Genomic DNA, 21494 nt, shown 5'->3' on the forward strand with positions numbered 1-21494 from the left:
AAATTGACCATTTCTCCACATTGGTATGTCCGATTGACACCAAACTTGGGTCCATAGTTCCACATGTCTTCCTTAGGCATCGTGCACAATTTCAGGCCATCGCCACAAGGTGGCGCTCTTTAAAATGAAGAAGTTTATATCTCTACAACAGTATGTGTGATTAAGATGAAACTTGGTACGATGCTTCCCAATGGCTCCCTGAGGCTTGCTAAAAAATGTGTCAGCAATCCGCCACTAGGTGGCGGTCTGGTGGCATGGTAAATCACTGTGCGGAGACCGCAATAGTTATGAATATGAAATTCACAGAGCACATGTAGAGTGGTGCCTGAAGCTCACATACCAAAAATCGTGTTTGTAGCGCCCCCTACAGGATAAAAAAAACAGCAGCCCCGGCGCAACGTTTCACAGATTTTTAAGAAACTCGGTAGGCACGTGTAACATGCTGGGACGTCCAAAATAGCCCTTTGGACCCATACCCGAAACCCCACAGGAAGTCGGCCATTTTGATTTTCGTTTTCACTTTCGGCGAACTTTTCGCGTTGTATTTGAACGAACTCCTCCTAGGGAATTTATCGGATCTGCTTCAAAATTACAGTCAAAAAATGGTTCTGAACAAAAGTTGTGCTATTTGTGCGAGTACGTTGAAGGGCGTGTCCGTGGCGTGCCCTCAAAGTTGGCCATAGTGAATTCCGGGCGCATTTTTGGTGATTTTTTCATGTTGTATTTGAACGAACTCCTCCTAGGAAATTTATCGGATCTGCTTCAAAATTGGTCAGTACAGTCAAAAAATGGTGCTGATTAAAAGTTGCGCTATTTGTGACTGTACATTAAAGGGTGTGTCCGTGGCGTGGCATCAAAGTCAGCCGTTTTGATTTTTTTGGTAATTTTCTGTGATTTTTCGCATTGTATTTGAACGAACTCCTCCTAGGAAATTTATTGGATCTGCTTCAAAATTGGTCAGTACAGTCAAAAAATTGTACTGATTAAAAGTTGTGCTATTTGTGCATGTACATTAAAGGGCGTGTCCGTGGCGTGCCCTCAAAGTTGGCCAGGTTGAATCAAATGTCAAACTGTGATGCCATTTTCGGCATTTTGCAATGATTTTCAGCGTTTTTTTGCGTTGTATTTGAATGAACTCCTCCTAGGAAATTTATCAGATCTGCTTCAAAATTAGTCAGTACAGTCAAAAAATGGTGCTGATTAAAAGTTGTGCTATTTGTGACTGTATGTTAAAGGGCGTGTCCGCGGCGTTCCCTCAAAGTTGGCCAGGTTGAATCGAATGTCAAACTGTGATGCAATTTACGGCATTTAAGGGCTTCTGTTTTAACTAACTCCTCCAACAGATTTTATCAGATTGACTTCAAATTCGATCACTTCATTCTACACACATTGGTTATCAAAAGTTGTGCTATTTGTGACTGTATGTTTAACCATGTGCCTGTGACGACATGTCGAATTCCACCGATTGGCCATCAAACAGATAGTACTCATATCTTCAGTGTACAGTCCCACCCTGAACACGTCCTCATAACTTCAGCGTACATGATCCAATCTCAATGAAACTTCTGTTTGACAACAGTCCCACCCTGAACACGTCTACATGACAATATTCAGACATAGTGATAGCGCCACATACTGGTAACAGGAAGTATCACGTTTTATACTTTCACGTTCCTCTCCTCGCAGGATGATCAGATCCAGCTGAAATTTACTTATAAAATGCAAAACACATTGTTGATGATATGTGTTGACTGTGGTGAGGGGGCGTGTCTGTGTGGTGGCGGGAAATTTTGATGGACCGCCACAAAACACGAATTCGTTATAACTTGAGTGTACAGTGCCGCCCTGAACACGTGTAAATGACAATATTCAGACATAGTGATAGCGCCACCTACTGGCAAAAGGAAGTGGCGATTTTGCGTGGCGATTTTGAGCTGATTAACGGCAGATTTTCATGTTGTGGTCCGCACGTGTTACGACGGCACGCGACACTGCCGCAGCACGCCCCAAGTTGCGTGGAGTGTGAGGTCCCGCCAAACGCTGCTTGTAGCTTTAATTTAAACTTGGGTCTTCTTTTCCGTACTCTGGTCCATCCTTCCTATCAGTAATATGCATTGTACTTCAGATCTGGGAGCCCACTCATATGACAGGAAACAGTCTCAAGCATTTTGGTACGAAGCATAAAGGTACAGAAATTCAGTACCCTGCTACAGCTCTTTGTGTTCAATTCAATTCAATTCAATTTTATTTGTATAGCGCCAATTCATAACAGAAGTTACCTCAGGACACTTTTCAAATAGAGCAGGTCTAGACCGAACTCTTTAAAACATTAATTACAGAGACCCAACAGTACCACCATGAGCAAGCACTTGGCGACAAGGGCAAGGAAAAACTGCCTGTTAAAAGGCAGAAACCTAGGACAGATCCTTCGGCTCTAGGTGGGTGGTCGTCTGTCTCGACCAGTTGGGGTGAGAGAGAGAGAGAGAGAGAGAGAGAGAGAGAGAGAGAGAGAGAGAGGCAGAGAGAGAGAGAGAGAGAGCGAGACAGGTGCACAGCAACAACAGTATTGGCAATGGCAATCTAGATAGTCGATAGTCTAGGCCTATAGCAGCATAACTAAGGGATGGTTCAGGACTCACCTGATCCAGCCCTAACTATAAGCTTTATCAAAAAGGAATGTCTTAAGCCTACTCTTAAATGTGGTGAGGGTGTCTGCCTCCCGAACCACAAATGGAAGCTGGTTCCACAGGAGAGCTTGGTAACTGAAGGCTCTGGCTCCTGTTCTACTTTTAGAGACTATAGGAACCACAAGTAGCCCAGCATTCAGAGAACGTAGTGTTCTAGAGGGGTAATAGGGTACTATGAGCTCTTTAAGATATGAAGGGGCCTGACCATGAAGAGCTTTATAGGTGAGGAGGAGGATTTTAAATTCTATTCTACATTTTACAGGGAGCCAATGCAGAGAAGCTAGTAAAGGAGAGATGTGATCTCTTTTTCTAGTTCCTGTCAGTACTCGTGCTGCAGCGTTCTGAATTAATTGGAGCGTTTTAATGGACTTATTGGGGCAACCTGATAATAAAGAGTTGCAGTAATCCAGCCTTGAAGTAACAAATGCATGGATTAGTTTTTCTGCATCTGTCTGTGATAGTATGTGTCTAATTTTTCTAATATTACGTAAATGAAAGAAGGCAGTCCTAGAGGTCTGCTTTATGTGGGAGTTAAATGACAAATCCTGATCAAAGATAACTCCAAGATTCCTGACAGTGGTGCTAGAGGCCAAGTTAATGCCATCTAGACTAACTATATCTTTAGACAGTGAGTCTCTAAGGTTTTTGGGGCCAAGAACAAGAATTTCGTTTTTTTCTGAGTTTAACATCAGAAAATTGCAGGTCATCCAGGATTTTATGTCCTTAAGACATGTTTGTAATTTAGATAATTGATTAATTTTATTGGGCTTGATTGATAGATATAACTGCGTATCATCTGCATAACAGTGAAAGTTAATGGAGTGATTCCTAATAATGTTGCCTAAAGGGAGCATATATAAAGTAAATAGTATTGGTCCAAGTACAGAACCTTGTGGAACTCCATGACTAACTATAGTATTTATTGAAGATTCATCGTTAACATGTACAAACTGCGAGCGATCTGATAAATATGACTTAAACCAGCTTAGTGCGGTTCCTTTAATGCCAATTTGATGCTCAAGTCTCTGTAAAAGAATATTATGGTCAATGGTGTCAAATGCAGCACTAAGATCTAATAATACAAGTACAGAGACAAGTCCATTGTCAGAAGCAGTCAGAAGGTCATTATTAACTTTAACCAGAGCTGTCTCTGTGCTGTGATGAACTCTAAATCCTGACTGAAAATCCTCAAATAAACTATTGTTGTGTAGAAAGACACACAACTCTTTGGCGACTACTTTCTCCAGAATCTTAGAGAGGAAGGGGAGGTTAGAAATCGGTCTATAGTTGGCTAAAACCCCTGGGTCAAGAGTGGACTTTTTAAGAAGGGGTTTAATTACAGCTACTTTAAAGGACTGTGGTACATATCCTGATAATAAAGAAAGATTAAACATATCCAGTAAAGAAGTGCCAATTAAGGGAACAACTTCTTTAAGCAGCCTAGTTGGGATCGGGTCTAATAGACAGGTTGATGGCTTCGATGAAGAAATGATTGAAGTTAACTGATGAAGATCGATAGCAGAAAAACAGTCTAAATATATATCTAAGTTTACACTGACAGAAGTCCCTGAACTTGGAGAGCCACTGATAACTGTTGATGGCAGTTGGTGATTAATCTTTTCTCTAATAGTAATAATTTTATTATAGAAGAAGCTCATGAAGTCATTGCTACTTAAGTTTATGGGGATATGTGGCTCAATAGAGCTGTGACTCTCTGTCAGCCTGGCTACAGTGCTGAAGAGGAACCTAGGGTTATTCTTATTTTCTTCTATTAGTACTGAGTAATAGGCTCCTCTGGCATTACGGAGAGCCTTTCTATAAATTTTAAGATTATCTTGCCAATTTGAGCGATATTCTGATAATTTGGAAGAGCGCCATTTCCTTTCAGATTTCCTAGCTATTCGTTTTAACTGGCGGGTTTGGTGGTTATACCACGGTGCTAGTCTCCTATGTTTTAATGATTTCCTTTTTATAGGAGCGATAGAGTCTAATGTTGATCGTAGTGAGCCTGTAGCACTATCGACAAGATTATCAATTTCAGAGGGACTAAAGTCGTTATAGGACTCTGTTAAATTCAGCCATGGCATTGAATTAAACACTGAAGGAATCTCCTCCTTAAATTTAGCTACAGCACTGTCAGATAGACATCTGCTGTAGGAAGTTTTGCCTAATGGCTTATAATCTAATAGTATGAATTCAAAAGTTATTAAATAATGGTCAGATAGGAAAGGATTATGTGGGAAGACTGTTAAATGTTCAATATCAATGCCATATGATAAAACAAGGTCAAGAGTGTGATTAAAACAATGAGTTGGTTTATTTACACTCTGACAGAAGCCAATTGAGTCTATTAATCATATAAATGCATTACTAAGGCTGTCATTGTCAACATCCACATGAATATTAAAATCACCTACAATAATTACTTTATCTGATTTAAGGACTAAACTTGATAGAAACTCTGAGAATTCAGATATAAAATCAGAGTACGGTCCAGGAGCGCGGTACACTATAACAAATAGAACTGCCTGCAATGTTTTCCAGTTTGGGTGAGAAAGACTAAGAACAAGGCTTTCAAATGAATTATAATTTAGTTTAGGTTTAGGGTCCATTAAAACGCTCGAATCATATATGGCTGCTACTCCACCTCCTCGGCCTGTGCCTCGAGGAATGTGAGTATTAATATGACTGGGGGGGTGGATTCATTTAGGCTAACATACTCCTCGTGGGACAACCAGGTCTCAGTAAGACAAAGTAAATCAATATCATAATCTGATATTAATTCATTCACTAAAACAGCTTTAGAGGACAGAGACCTGATATTTAACAATCCACATTTCATTCTCTTATTTTGTGCTACTGAGGAGTTGGTTTTAATTTTTATTAGGTTTTTATGTTCAACTCCTCTTGTTTTTATTTCTTTAAATAATTTAAATAATTTAGGTGGTCGGGGGACAGACACAGTCTCTATGGGGTTTTGGGTGGGTGACTGTTCTGAAGAAAGCGCAGAGAAGTGTGTAAGACAACAGCTCTGCTTCCTGGTCCTAACTCTGGACTGTCAGGTTTTAGAAATTGTTGTTGTCCCCTTGTTTTAGGTTTGGTCCTTATTTGGTCACGTCTGAGTCTCCACAGTGACTCACAGGCTCACTGTGACGTAACTGTTACGTGTATAGATTTGTGTGTGTGTCTCGTTCTCTCTCTCTCTCTCTCTCTCTCTTCCCCAGTCCTGCAGGTGAGAGGTGGAAGATTGGAAGACTGGCTGCCAGCCTGTGAAAAGAGCTGTGGATTGGCTCACACTCCGGCCAATCAGAGATGGAGTGACCTTTGAAAAGCCTCTCTCTTGTTTTGCTCTCTCTCTGACTTTGCTTTGTTGGGCAGGAAGGTTTGTGGCTGGGACTAGGGGTACCCTCTACATCTACACACGTAGAAAGAAACTGTTGTCACACCAGGTTATGTGTTGTTGCCACTGTTGTACTTTTATTATTTTTAGATGCTTTTTTTGGGCAAAACAGTCAGGCTTTTCGTTTCCTTTTTTCTTTTCACACAGATAAGGTTGAGGTAGGCCCTTTATGATTGTACTTTGTTTTATTTGGCAAAACCCCACAGGTCCCTCTTCCCCCCACATTGTTCAAACCTACATTCGTTGTTTACCTTTTCACTTAAATATTGTAAATAAATCCCATTTCTTTGACTGTCTCACGTCTTCCTGGGTTCTTCTTTGTTGGTTGTCAGTGTTAATGTTTCTACATAAGTGGAAACGTAATAGTAACCATTTAGAACAAGACAGTCTAACCGCTGCACTGTTAGGCCTTCAAATCATGGTAGCGACTGTGGCTCAGAGGCAGAGCCGGTCGTTCCTTAATCGGAGGGTTGTGGGTTCAATCCCTGGCTCCTGGTGCCACATGTCGAAGTATCCTTGAGCAAGATACTGAACCCCAAATTGCTCCCGATGCCGTGCATCAGTGTGTGAATGTGTATGAATGTTAGTTTCTGTTCGATGGACTTTGCCATCACTGAGTGAATGTGTGTGAAAGGGTGAATGTGGCACGTAGTGTATAAGTGCTTTGAGTGGTCGGAAGACTAGAAAGGCGCTATACAAGTACAGGTCCATTTACCAAATCAACTGACAACTTTTAACTCTTCTTAAAGCTGCAGTAGGTAACTTTTATAAAAATAACTTTTTGTCATTCACTGAAACTTTCACTATATCCTGACAGTAGTACATGAGGCAGATATTCTGTGTTGCAAGCTTCTCCAGTGTGAGGATTTGCTGTCCCTCTGTTTGATATCCTTGTAAACTGAATATTTGGGGTTTTGGGCTATTGGTCAGACATAACAAAGACATTACATTGGGCTGCGGGATATTGTGATGAGCATTTTTCACTAATTTATGACATTATATAGTTTAGACTATTAATTAATTCATCGGATAATTGATTATTCAATAATTCAATAATAAAAAAAAAAAAAATTTTTTTAACAGATTATCTGTCTGCTGTACTATTGTCAGGATTTTTTTTTTAAATTACCTACTGCTGCTTTAACTGACAAAGTGACATTTGGCTTTAGGCTCCTTTAAAACGGACACAGGCTTCAAGCAGTCTAACAGTGGAATAAAGTAGTGCAGTGACACATAACACTTTTACATAACTAGACTTTAGTGTGGCATTATTCATGAAGTGAAGCATTTACCGCATCCATCTTTAATAATAAACAGTATGCGGCACTAGAACATGGAGTCTTGCCTTGATGTAGTTGACGAAGCGAGTGCTGAGGGCAGAGTCTCTGTAGCTGAACTGGTCCCTCAGGGCTTCCGTAGGGCTCTCCTCAATCAGACGGACCGAGTCGGAGTTTGGGTCTGCTGCAATGGAGGAAACGGGAACTGTGAATGTCATGGTCTGAAATCAAACGCTATTTACTATGGAGCAGAATTATTTTTTTTTATTAGTTTTTAATTTTTGTTTTCAATTCAGTAAGTTTCCAGAGTGGGTTAAATCATTTCAGTTTAGTTTTTATTGTTTAAAAAGTTTTGTTTCCATTAGTGTCACCATTAGTTTTAGTTTTTATTATAATATGGGGGAATTTTTTTCACATTCATCTGCTGAAGAGGGAAAGCTTCTCAGTTCTCACCTTGAACCTCAGTTTAACACCTGGATGTGCCTGCTGGGTTTGGTGACATCTCAACTTGTTTTGAGCCAATCAGTGTCCAGTATGAAACTTGCACAAGTGTAATGTGGAAACTTAAAGGTCACATACACTGAGAATGGACTTTACAGTAAAGCAGAAGACATCTTGTGTCCTGCAGTTAAACTTGTGAAAAGATGTCTGGAGAGGACCTTTAAGGGACAACCAGAAACTTATTTGTGTTTTCTAAGTTGTCCTCACTGCATCTGCAGTGATCAGTGTCTTCTTGAAGGAGACAACTACCTCTGGAAGTCTGGTTAAATGAAACCTTTAATCAGACTACCTCACCGACAGACCACAGTACGTCAGGCTGCACAGCTGCTTGTGAGACGTGGTGATGAGCAGCACTGGTACACCCCAAGGAACTGTTCTATCACCGTTCCTGTTCACCCTCTACACCTCTGACTTCTGCTTCAACTTGGGAGCGTGCCACCAAAAGAAGTTCTTGGTTGACTCCTCCATTGTCGGCTGTATCACAAATGACAGGGAGGAGGAGTACAGAACTTCATTGGATGGTGCGTCAGAAACAACCTACAGCTCAACACAGGAAAAACCAAGGAGCTAGTGATGGACTTCCAGCACACCCCCATCCCCAGTTGCAATAAGGGAGGAGAGGGTAGAGATGTTGGACTACAAGTTCCTTGGGGTAACACTTCTCCTAGGGGATCAATAAAGTATATCTTCTTCTTAACAACAAACTGGACTGGACGGATCACACTGATGCCCTCTACAGGAAAGGACAGAGCAGGCTGTTCTTTCGGAGGAGGCTCAGGTCATTCAACATGTGCACTCGGCTACTACGGATGTTCTACCAGTCTGTAGTGGCCAGTGTCCTCTTCTTTGCTGTAGTGTGCTTGGGAGGAGGCATCGGGACTTGCGGTGTCAACAAGCTGAGGAAGAAGGCTAATTCAGTGGTGGGGATGGAGCTGGACAGTGTGGAGGCTGTGACTGAGAACAGGATGAGAGGGAAGCTGAAAGCCATCATGGACAACCCCTCTCATCCTCTCTACGCTGAGCTGAGGAGGCTTAGGAGCATTTTCAGCCACAGACTAATCCAGCCTTGAGCCTCAAAGCGGTTTGGAGTCTCGTTTGTGCAATCAGCCATCAGACTCCACAGCACCCAGTACCTCCAACCTCTGCTGATTAATGACGGCTAACTTTAACCTGCTATGCATAACTTCTTCGTACAAACTTATCTTCCAGTAACTGCACATGCACAGTTAAACACTGTTTTTTTTTGTTTGCACACCACACTTCTATAATGCATATAGTGTTTTATATTTATATATCTATATCTTATATCTTGTTAATTTTTTTGAAAAGTAGACAAGCCTTACCCATAGAGACTGTAAGAAAAAGATGAGCCAGAAGGCCCTCTTTTCACTCATCTCAGCTGAGTTAATGTGACCCACCATCATCTCTGACCTGATTAAGGCTGATTAAAGTCTATTTAAACTGTGCGTCTGGGGAGCTGCTGCTGTTCTCTAATGGAGTTCAACAGCCCAGATACTGGGAGACACTGCAGACACACAGCTGATGGCTCATGGTTGTTAGAGGAGCAAAGTGCACAATGGTTCCTGTTAGAAGACGACTTCATAAATATTAGGCCTGAAACTATCAGATGGCAGGGCTGGGCAACTAATGGAAAAGGTACCAAAATAACATAACGACTGGACCAAACACGACCCGCCAGGTTTGGGCCCAAAACTGCTGCTGTAGGTCAGGCTTGGACAGAATTGATTTATAAAAATTAAGAGAACACTTAAATTAGGGCTGGGTGATATGGACCAAAAGTCATATCCCGATATATTTAAGCTGAATATCGATATACGATATATATCCCGATATTTTTTCCGCAAAGTGAGAGTAATTGTTCAGTGTCTCTCTCTCGCTCGCTCTCCCTCTGTCTCACTCTCCCAATTCAAATTCAAAATAAATAATAAAATGGGCTTTATTGGCATGAAAGTTTTTTTAAAAAAATATTGCCAAAGCAAAGCATCAAAATACAATAAGTCAAAATATTCAGACAATACACAATATGAAAGATATATACATTATGAACATTATATTAGTTATATACAGTGTGTGTGTGTGTGTGTTCGGTGTGTGTGTGTGTGTGTGTGTGTGTTTGTTAGTTAGGCTGCATTATAACTTTTAAATTAATATTTTCAGAAGGCAGTAAGGCTGTTACCACTCGCCAAAACTGCTACCGTTATGACACAAGCAAGTACAATTACGTTATAACAACGTAACGTAAGTTAACGCTATTACTGAGCTGTACATTAGGTTGACTCAGCAAAAAGTGTCTGTAACGTTAGTAACATAACGTTAATGGTATGATAAAGATTTGCTGCCTGTTAACAGAACAAGCACCCATCCCGACTAAAACCACACTCAATATTAACGTGTTTAGCTGACATGAATCATGCCGAGCTTAACAAGTTAAAGCTAGCTAACGTTAGCTAACGTAACGTTAGCACGTTAAGTTACCTGTAACATCAGTTAATTACTCAGCTGTTAGCTTACCTAACAGTCTGACAACATTACAGTCTAAATTATGGGTATAAACACAAACATTACGTTATTGACAGAGGAGGGGTGGTGGCGGGGGCGTGGGAGCAGTGCAGAGAGCTCCGGGTCAGCAGCTTGCTTGGAGCAAGGATCACAGCGCAAATTTGAACTATATCGATATATGCGATATGGTCTAATTCCATATCACATTTTAAAATATATCGATATATTTTTTATATCGATATATCGCCCAGCCCTAACTTGAATCACACATTGGATCTGGATGAACAAAATATTCAAGTTCAAAATCTTAACTGTACAACATTGTGTAATTTAGAACAAAAATGATGTAACAACGGTCAATGGAAACGAAAATCACCAACCAACTGAGGGCAGGAATCCAAATTACACAGAAAATTAAAGTAAAAAATTCAAATCACAGGCTGATCCAAACTGCATGAATTTTATCACAGCAACTTATAATGTGACTCAGTAGTGTGTATGCCCCCCACATGCATGTATGCACTCCTGAAAACATCTGGGCATGCTCCTGATGAGACGGCGTAGGGTGTCCTGGGGGATCTCCTCCCAGACCTGGATCAGGCCATCAGTGAGCTCCTGGAAAGTCTGTGGTGCTACTTGGCGGCGTCGGAGGCACCAATACACAACATCCCAGAGGTTCTCAATTGGATTCAGGTCTGGGGAACGTGAGGGCCAGTCAATGGCATCAATGCATTCGTCATCCAGGAAGTGCCTACACACTCTGGCTACATGAGGCCGGGCATTATCCTGCACCAAGATGAACCCAGGGCCCACTGCACCAGCGTAAAGTCTGACAATGGCTTTGAGAATTTTCATCCTGGTACCTAATAGAAACACCTAACATAATGTTCACCATAGCGTCTCCAGACTCTTTCACATCTGTCACATGTGCTCAGTGTGAACCTGCTCTCATCTGTGAAGAGAACGGGGTGCCAATGGCAGACCTGCCAATTCTGGTGTTCTCTGGCGAATGCCAATCAAGCTGCACGTTGCTGGGCTGAGCTGTTTTTGAGTGGATATTTTTGTGGCGCAAACATGGCTCTAGATAGGGCCTTTGGTGTTTTTCATATGTTCTGTAGACACCGTAGTTTTTCATACTCTGAAGGTGACTTTTGTTTGTTTTTCAAGGATGGTGAAGTCATGACACACCCTACTTTGCCTCTTACCTAGCTTACCCTGACATTCTCTAACACTAACCGATCTGACTCCTCGTGCCTAAACCTAACCAACCTAACCAACGAAGGCAGCGAGTACTAGCCAATCAGAGGTAGAATAAGGCGGGTCATGACTTTGTTATCCTGGGGGGAAAATGGTGAATGGGATTGTGAGAAGAGTGTGTTGTAATCTATAATTACATTGCTAGATCCCACTAAATTCTACACACTGGACCTTACATTTGATAGTTAAATGTTGCAATAGATGTTAAACAGAGTCTGTATTACTTCAAATTTCCTGTTCTAGCAAGCAAACCTAAACTGAATATGTAATATTACTCAATATTACTATAATCAAATATTACTAATATTCTTCAGTACAAATAATGAATCAGCTCCACTGTGAGGACAGATGTATTAATATACTGCCTATGAGATGATTAATCAACTAGTTGTTTGAGAGAAAATAATCAAACATTTATTTTGTAAAACCACCACGTCCTGTCTACCATCAGCTGTGTGTGTGTGTGTGTTTGTGTGTGTGTACCTGTTAGGGAGCAGATGTGTTCACTCGAGTCGTCTTTACTGATTCCCTCCTCCTCCGTGATGTGACTCATCGGCACGTTGAGACTCAGGCTGTCTTCATCTGATGGCTGCAACAAACAACAACAACAACAAACTGATCAGCTGATCAACAACCAAAATAATTGAGTCATCATTATAGTCATCTATTAGCATTCTCCGGTGCAAGCCTCTCCAGTGTGAGGATTTGCTGTCCCTCTGTTTGATATCCTTGTAAACTGAATATTTGGGTCGGACACAAAAAGACATTACATTGGGCTCCAGGAAATTGCAATGGCCATTTTTCATTTAATTTCTGCCATATATAGTTTAGACTATTATTTATTATTATTATTCATTCATCAGATCATTGACAGATTAATCAATAATAAAAAAAGTATTAGCTGCAGCTCCAAACAGCATTCTAACATCATATTTATTGATACTGCTCATGTAAAATGTACACAATTTTATTGAGTGAGAAACAAATGTAGTCGAGTAAACTGTCGACGTGAAGAGTCTTAGTTGAAGCACTTTTCATTAGTTGGATATTTGCAGAAAAAAAAAAAACGTAAAACGAGACCTGCGTTTTGTATCAGTATCAGGAGACTGTTGCAACACAAACCTTTTCTCTTGTAACACAGCACTGCATAACTGTACGAGCTGCTGCCAATCTGCTTGTGGTCCTATCAGCTGACTGTACCTGGACTGCAAGCTCAAAGTAGCAGGGGAGGTTTGTTTACACCACTCGGAGCTTAGGACTGCCAGGAGAATGAGAGGAACATGGGCTGGAATGAGCACATGGCCAAAGTGAGGAGAGGGGAAAACAGGCTCATCAGCCTCCGAGTGAACGAGGCTGGGACCAAACACAGCCTCTGACACCCTCAGAGGCCAGGTGATTTACAGCAGCTCCGACCAGGACTAGACACAGCCGGTTTGGGAAGGGACAGGAGAGGGGAGGAGTGAGTTTGTAGCGAGCTGATTAATCATATCAAATTAATAAGTCTGCCAGTATTTGTTTTAGTCAAGATGGCAGCGATTTATTCCGTGTTTGGAACAACTGTGTTGAAATAAATGAACTAAGCGTGGTTTTTCTGACACATTCAGGATTATTACTGCCTTTTCTGTTACCATTTAACAAAAATAATCAGCTGTTATATCACTGCACTGACAATTAGTCACTGACAAGGTGGATCTTCAGTGTCCAACGAATGATTTTAAGTATAATGATGTACATTACAAATATAATGATGTAGTACATATGACAGAATAAAATGATGTTAAAAGAGAGCTGAACACCTGGAGATCGAAAGAGACACCAAAGGAGAGGTTTTCTAAAGGTGAGACAACATAGCATATAGATACAATTACACAAAAGGACATAGACACACAGAATCTCACACACACTCAATACCTCAGTAGCAGACAGTCTCTTGTCTCCGTTGTCGCTGCCGACTCCTGAGTCGCTGTCCTGCTTCTTCTGCTGCTCCATGTCCTCCACACTGCACGCACACAACACAGGTCACACATCTGACACACACACACCGTGCGTGTGTGAGCTAGAGAGCAAGTGAGCCACAGTAAGAGAGAGAGAGTAGTCTCTCTTTCTAATGCCCCTCTCTCTCTGACAGGCTGTGTTCACACTGCTGTGTAATTTCTGACTGTTGTGTTCACATAGTATTTGTCAGTGTGACTGATACAGCTCATCCTTCTGAATCAACCGGCATGTACTGAAAAGACTAGAAAAAAAGGGGGAAAAAATGCACACATATCCACCAACGCTAACCTACTACTAGTTCAACTTCAACTATCAGTCAATGACAAGATCAAAGTACTTTTGGGCAACTTTCAGCTGCAGTGTGAACGCAGCCCTATGGCAGTCTCTGAGCAGCTGAACAATAATGTGAGTTGTAATTGCTTACACACACACACACACACACACACACACACACACACACACACACACATAGGCCAGGACTAAATGGACCTACTGTGAACAATATTCCCACTCCTCCCCTCAGCATCATTGGTTCCTGCATTTTGAATAAATTTCTACTCGATCAACAGTGACAGAGCTGCTTCATAATAAACTCCATAAAAAAACCCTGTGACCTCTGACCCATGACCTGCCACCTGCAGACAAACAGTCTGTAAACTGAGCTTCACTGTTTCTCTCTTGTGGTTTTCTTTTATTGTCTCAGTGGAGTTTTAAAAATAGCATCAATCAGTTCCCAGCATCCTCTGGAGTGACAGGAGAGACACCCTTACTCCACCATATCGTTCATCTTTCAGAATTTACAAGTTCTGTAAAACAAAGACTACTGAAACAAACTTACCAAACTTACAGAGAAAGTACACAGGGAGAGAAATAAACAGACAGCTTTAGAGTAAGAGAGGAGAAAATTAGGAAATTAAGAGAAAATACAGTGAAAAAAATGTGATGGGAAGAAGGGAACAGGGGACAGGAGAGAAAGAGACCAAGAGGATAAGGAGGTAAAAATGAGGATCGGGAAAGAATCGAGAGACACACAAAGGCTTCAAAAGTAAAAGAAAGACGAATAAAGACAGAAAAAGAAAGGGGCCGGTAAGAAGATAAACAAGCAAAAAGACAGAGAAGGGAAAGGGAGGGAAGGGAAGAGAAAGAGAAGAAAATCTGAGAAGGAGAGAAAGTCCATGAAAAAAGGTTATAGAAGTATATGTTGAATGTATGTGTGTGTGTGTTTTCTTCAGGAGAACAGGAACCATTCTTCCTGCCCACGTGTTGACAGCGCTTTATGTGGGCAGACATTATAGAGCACAACATCCTCTGAGAGCTGAGGCCTAGTTTCATCTGATCTACAGAGGGTCTTCAGCTTTTCCACTCTATTTTTATTTATTGTTTGTTTCATCTCATTCTTCCTCTAATCCTCTCAATTCCTGTTCCTTCTTCTTTCAGTACTTCCTTTCTTCCGTCATTCCCCTTTTCTTACAAAGCTTTGTTTTCTCTTTTCCTTGTGTTTTCCCCTCAGTCAAAAGGCCTTTCTTAGTCTGTGTTCATCTGGTCATCAGCCACAGACAGTACCCTGGTCAAGGGCACTGGCTGGAGAATTAACCTAACATACATGTTTTTCTGTGAGTGGCTGTGGCTCAGAGGTAGAGCAGGTCGTCCACCTCCTCCATGCCGCAATTTGAACCCCAAATTGCTCCCTATGCTCGGTGTGTGAATGTGTATGTGTGAGTGAGTTATTTTCTGTTTGATGGACTTTGCCATCACTGAGTGAATGTGTGTGAAAGGGTGAATGTGGCATGTAGTGTAAAAGCGCTTTGAGTGGTCTGAAGACTAGAAAGGTGCTATACAAGTACAGGTCCATTTACCATTTACCATGGTGGGGGAAACTGCAGCACGCAGACACAGGGAGGACATGCAAACTGCCCCAGCCGGGGTTAGAACCGTTTTCACCATCCATAATTAGTTTGGTGTGCTAGCATACTTTAATTAGCACTAAACAGGCTGATGGGAGGTAAATAATGATTAAAGCTGCAAGCAGCAATGTTAAGCCCCCTTTCGGTCCACACGTATCAGGGCACCAGCATCATGTGTAGACTACACTGTGAAAATTTCACGTAAATCAGATGATGATGGCCACAGGAGACTTACTTCCTATTTCCAGTAGGTGGCGCTATGACTATGACTGAATATTAGTATGTAGATGTTTTTAGGGAGGGACTGGACAAAGTACACTGAAGTTATGACTTCCTGTTTCATGGCCATACGTCAAAATTCAGGGCCAAGCCATGGATACACAGTCACAAACCTTTTATGCGGTTTTAAGATTGAACTGATCTGATTCTGCCTTCACCACGGCCCACCCTGCTCTAACCACTCTCACTTGTTCTTTCTTACTTTTCTCTTCACTTACTTTGCAGATCCCTTACTCCACTCCCACTTACTTTCCTCCTTTGTTTGTTCCCTTCAGTCGTTCATTTCTTAGTTCATTCTTGTCCATGCAGTTTGTGTATTCCTTCCATTCTTACACTTCTACAACTGTTCCTTTGTTCCTACGTATATGCTCCTACATTTTTCTTTAAAGCCACTTTCCTCCATCTCTTCCTGTGATCTTTTAGCCAGATACAGTCCTTCATTCCTCCATTCTCTATTTGTTTTCATATGATATTTCTTAGTTTGATGCATTTATTTACTCCTCATTCCCTCCATTGTTTATGTCTTCCTACATTCCTCCAGTAACCATAAATAATATCTCAGTGGCTCTGCAGTGAACACTGATGGCAGACAGACTGTCAGTGTGACCCAGCAGGGAGCCAGAGGACGGATCAGTTTCAGCTGACTAATGGAGGATTTGGCTGCAGTCTGAGAAACACAGACAGACACCATCCCACCACACAGTATAATGTCATTTAAACCAAATAAACGGCTTTGATGTGATGTAACATGCTTCTGGTGGCCAGCTACAAGGAACTTTATAAGGAGCATTTATAAGCAAATAACATGCTGGTAAATTGCAGAATATTTTACTATGATAATGTCACCACTGCTACTGATGGTGGCTTTGATTTTACACTGTGTCAGCATCTGTGGCTGGTGTGCTTGTTAGGCAAGGCTGGCAGGTTTATTACGTTGGCTTTGGACACCATCTCCTGTTACATTGCTGAAGTGAACTGGTCACAGCTAAAAGGCAGTGATCATCACACCACATTTTCTGGAATAAATATAACACTCCATGATTCAGATATTTCTTTATTTTCTTGGATAGATTAGAGCAGCCCATCAAGGTACTTTGACCTTGCATCATGCCCCACTCTCTTTTAGAAGAAAGCAGTCCCTCTAATTTGACTGATGGGAAATTCTGAAGTTGTTGTCAATTTAATAGCATAAAATAGAATACTCTATTGCTTTTTAGCTATTAGGTGCCAGAATCCTATGGCCAGTCAGACAATTATGTTATGTCAGTCTGTGTGTCCTACTCCTTTCAGTCTACCTCCATCAGAGTGGACGGACCTGACATATACGACTACCTTATTGAATCTCATATTTCGGACATCTGTCACTGTTTCGGTTGATACTGCAAACTGATTATATCACTTTTTTATTAAGCGCTGTTTTACTATGAGCTGAGAGAAGAATAAAACAGGTTGGTTTTAATCTCCACCTCCTACGTTATTTTATGTTGTTTACAAGAAGTTTTCATTATTAGAAGGCAGGTGAGCTTATTATGCAACGCATCAGCTTTGATTACCTAACCCTTTGACCGTAAAGCGTTTTGGGGCGTGGTCATTCTGAAGCGGAAAAGTAAGGTATTCCTGCATCATCTATTTTGGTTTCTGAAATGCACCATGGGAATTGTTTGACATTTTTGGAAATATGTTTCTTCTCTTTCTTGCCCAGAGTTAGATTAGAAGACTGCCTGTTGAACACGGAGCGCCAATTCATAACAGAAGTTATCTCAGGACACTTTTCAAATAGAGCAGACCGAACTCCTTATAAACAGCAGCTGGTTAGCTTATCTTCAAAATGTAGTTGTCTTTTCAACATAGATTAGCCTAGCATACAGCAAAAATAGCAATTACAGGAAAGGAGGATCTTGATCAAGGTTCTGACCAAGGCTCGCTTAACAGTAATTGGAGCACAGAGCAAAAAGTGGTGGGTCAATTGTCTATGAATTGTTTGGAAAGATTTGCTCATCAACACCGTATAAAAATAACTGAAATCAATTTAGTGTGTGTTTGTTCTCTGCCTGTGCTGACTGGGAAATTGAAATGGTGCTCATGTTTCATTTGCCAGAAGGCTCAATGAATCATGAAGCAATTGGTCTTCTATGTGCCAGAATTGAATTCTACAGTGTTCCCATTAAGGTTGTGGTAAAACAACTGCTGTGATACCTGTATAAAAACAGACGACACTACAGCACTAGTGTAGAGTGATATTTGAATTGCTACAGTAACTGACCTGCCGGTGGTGGGTCGCGATAGGCTGAGTCTCTCCATGACGGGCAGGTAGAGAGAGTCGGGCATCTTCTCACTGCGACACGCCTCGATGCTCAGATACTTGAATATGTGAACTTTACCCTTTATACAGATCTGAAAGGGAAAATAAAGATTCAAATGAAGTTTCTCTTCTTCTATCATCTTGACCTGCGGTCACACAGACACCAACCTGACTGCTGAGTCACTCAACTCTTAGTTATTGCAGCTGGTGCTTAACATTCCCAGAGTGTCTTTGGTCCTTCAGTCTCTGAGACGATGGTACACACAGTTTGATATCAGCTCTCTATAAAAATATTATGCAGTGTATAATTGAAATCTTATCAGGTATAGCAAACTGCCCACTATGATACTATTATATATATTATGGGTAAAACTTTTGATTATCATGTACTACTGTCAGGATATAGTATCATATCATAAGATAACATATCATATCATCACATCGGCTGTGGCTCAGAGACAGAGCGGGTTGTCCCCTAATCGGAAGGTTGTTGGTTCGATCCCCGGCTCCTCCTGCCACGTGTCGAAGTATCCTTGAGCAAGATACTGAACCCCAAATTGTGAATGTGTATGAATGAGTTAGTTTCTGTTCGATGGACTTTGCCATCACTGTGTGCATGTGTGTGAAAGGGTGACAGTGGCACGTAGTGTAAAAGCGCTTTGAGTGGTCAGAAGACTAGAAAGGCGCTATACAAGTACAGTCCATTTACCATTTACCATAACATAAGCTATCTGAATGGCTATTCAAAATGTGTGTCAGTACAATATTTCCTTATCCAAACAACTGTTACACAGTTATCTATGGCATGGGCTTATCATTGTAAGCTAATTGCTCCATATTGTCAATTAAACATACTGTATATACATACTTGCATACATACATACATGCATACATACAAACAACAAAATTCTACTGATAACTTAGCACCAGAGCATAGGAAGACATTTTACTTGTGTTTACTATAATAACAACCAGACGTTATATAAGACAAAACAGGAAATGGAGCAAACAAGCAAAGGGGCAGGTCACATAAGGTCAGTGTGTGTGTGTGTGTGTGTGTGTGTGTGTGTGTGTGTGTGTGTGTGTGTGCTACCTGTGCAGGTGGACTCTGCAGTGGGTTGTTTTCTAATTGGAGGGACTGAAGCTGTTTCATGTTCCTGTAACACACTGGGATGGTCGACACCTTGTTACAGGAGAAGTCAAACTTCACCAGAGGAAGTTCAGCCAGGTCTGCAGGAAGAACACACACGCACAAACACACACACAAATCTGTTAGTTAAACACATTTGGTTATCCCTCCTTGTGAGGCTTAACTGGCCCAAATGTAAAAATGTTTTCTTGGGCAATTACATTTGAAAAAGTATAGGTTGTATAATATTTGAAGACTAGACACTGACATTACGTATCCACAACCACAGCATGACATTCACAGCACATGTTGAGGCTCTTGCTCGCATGTTGGAGCAATTAATTACAAGAATCTTAAACTCTTACTACATATGTAGCTTTATGGCTCCAATGTTTTAAAAGGGATTTTAAATCCACACACACACACACACACACACACACACACACACACACACACACACACACACACACACACACACACACACACACACACACACACACACACACAGCCGACATATTTCCCATCACACAAAACAATGCTGCTTTTGGTTTTTTCAGAGGTTTGTAATTGTTAGCAGACAAAGAGTCTCACCGTTTCTCTTCATGTGAACTTCATTCCTCATTAGAACTAAAACACCTGGAAATAAATGCCTCCCTTAATTGTGCTCAACTGTGGCCCCTGAGCTCTAATTCTAATTCAACAAGAAAACAGAATTTTTAATGTTCAAGATTAATGCAGTCTGCATGTATATTGATGACCAAGTACTGAAGGCTACACAATAGTAAATAATAATCCACAGGGGTGGCCACAATCAACATTAATTGAAACTTGAAACTTTGTAGGGGATTTAAGTCTGGTAAATGTACTATACTGTATATACTGCCTTTCTAGTTTTCCGACCACTCGAGGCGCTTTTACACACACATTCACCCTTTCACACACATTCAGTTTGGCAAAGTCCATCAAACAGAAACTAACTCATTCATACATCACATCGGGGTTCAGTATCTTGCTCAAGGAGACTTTGACATGTGGCACCAGTAGCTGGGGATCGAACCAACAACCTTCCGATTAGGGGATGACCCGCTCTGCCTCTGCGCCACAGCTGCTCACTAGCTACCAGATAAGTTGAAAAAGTTAGTAGGAGGTTTCACTAAATGAGCCACACTGAAAATGGATGCTATCAGCTGACAATATAACTTTTTGTTTGACATGTCTTAACCACAAGCACAAGTGGCATTAACCATGTGATTCTAGAGAGACATCTGAAAGATTCCATGACACGGACACTTGAACTTCCTGGAAAACTGTTCCTTCCTCACAAAGTGCATCTTCAGCAGTGGCCTCAGGCTGCACAGCAGGAAAAACAAAAAGTCCCAAAAGGAAGAAGGGATCGCATTTCAAACAAACAGTTAAACATTTTGAGAAATAAACTTATTCCCAACTGAGAAGGTTCATTGTCCGTTAAAAATTAGGCTGGAGCAGGCAGCTACTCCACTTAGCTGAAGACTGGAAACGGGTGGAAACTGCTAGCCTGGCTCCATCCAAAAGTACAAACTCTCCCCCCAGCATACATCAGACAGTAATAGCCGGAGATACAGCTCAATCAACGCACAACTTCAAATCTGATTTAAAAATAAATCTAAAATTTCGATATAGCTGTCAAAAAGTGATCTTTACACATAAAGATCATAAAATAACTGTCTCCGTGTGTGCGAGTCAGTTTGTGTGTCTGTGTAAAATCTGCAAAATGTGCAGCAGTACAATAAATTACAGTAAAGTTCCTGACAGGCATAGTTACTACAGAAACGTTGGTAGCTAAAATTACAGCGCACTGACCCCTGACTTCTCCTGGTTCAAAGTTATAATTGAAGCTCTCAGCAGCTTTATTTAAAAGGACGTGCCCACTGAACAAGATCAAATTCAGATGGATAACACCGATGAACGGTTGCTGACACCCAGCCAGCAGCATTTTAGTGAAAAATGTATCACTGTCTTGATTAGTACTGATGATATAGTACATATGATTTTCTGAAGTATAGCTGATTCAGCGCTTAAGTACACACACTTAATACTGACACATTTTAACACCTTACCACAGTTTGATTAACCATTTCAACACTCTCTGCTTGGTTTTTACTCCCTTTATTTACAGGCTTTTAGCAGAGTAATCACATGTAACATGCCATTTCAAATTGTTTTTGTATTTTCCTCTAAGTCTTTTCAAAACAGATACCAAAAAT

General features: G+C 41.1%; 1 protein-coding gene across 7 annotated transcripts in view; it reads right to left on the reverse strand.

Moving 5' to 3' along the window:
- lrch1 (leucine-rich repeats and calponin homology (CH) domain containing 1) overlaps nt 1-21494 on the reverse strand; it is a 137368-nt gene that overhangs the window by 49805 nt on the left and 66069 nt on the right. For all 7 annotated transcript variants that reach the window (XM_051403238.1, XM_051403234.1, XM_051403235.1 and 4 more), the window contains exons 5-9: nt 19216-19352; nt 18084-18214; nt 13554-13641; nt 12126-12231; nt 7433-7548 (exon numbers count right to left, since the gene is read on the reverse strand). In XM_051403238.1, the coding sequence (XP_051259198.1) occupies nt 7433-7548; nt 12126-12231; nt 13554-13641; nt 18084-18214; nt 19216-19352 (578 nt within the window). The remainder of the gene's footprint in view (nt 1-7432; nt 7549-12125; nt 12232-13553; nt 13642-18083; nt 18215-19215; nt 19353-21494) is intronic.

The sequence above is a fragment of the Dicentrarchus labrax genome, unplaced genomic scaffold, assembly GCF_905237075.1.
Source record: "Dicentrarchus labrax unplaced genomic scaffold, dlabrax2021, whole genome shotgun sequence".
Classification (NCBI taxonomy): domain Eukaryota; kingdom Metazoa; phylum Chordata; class Actinopteri; family Moronidae; genus Dicentrarchus; species Dicentrarchus labrax.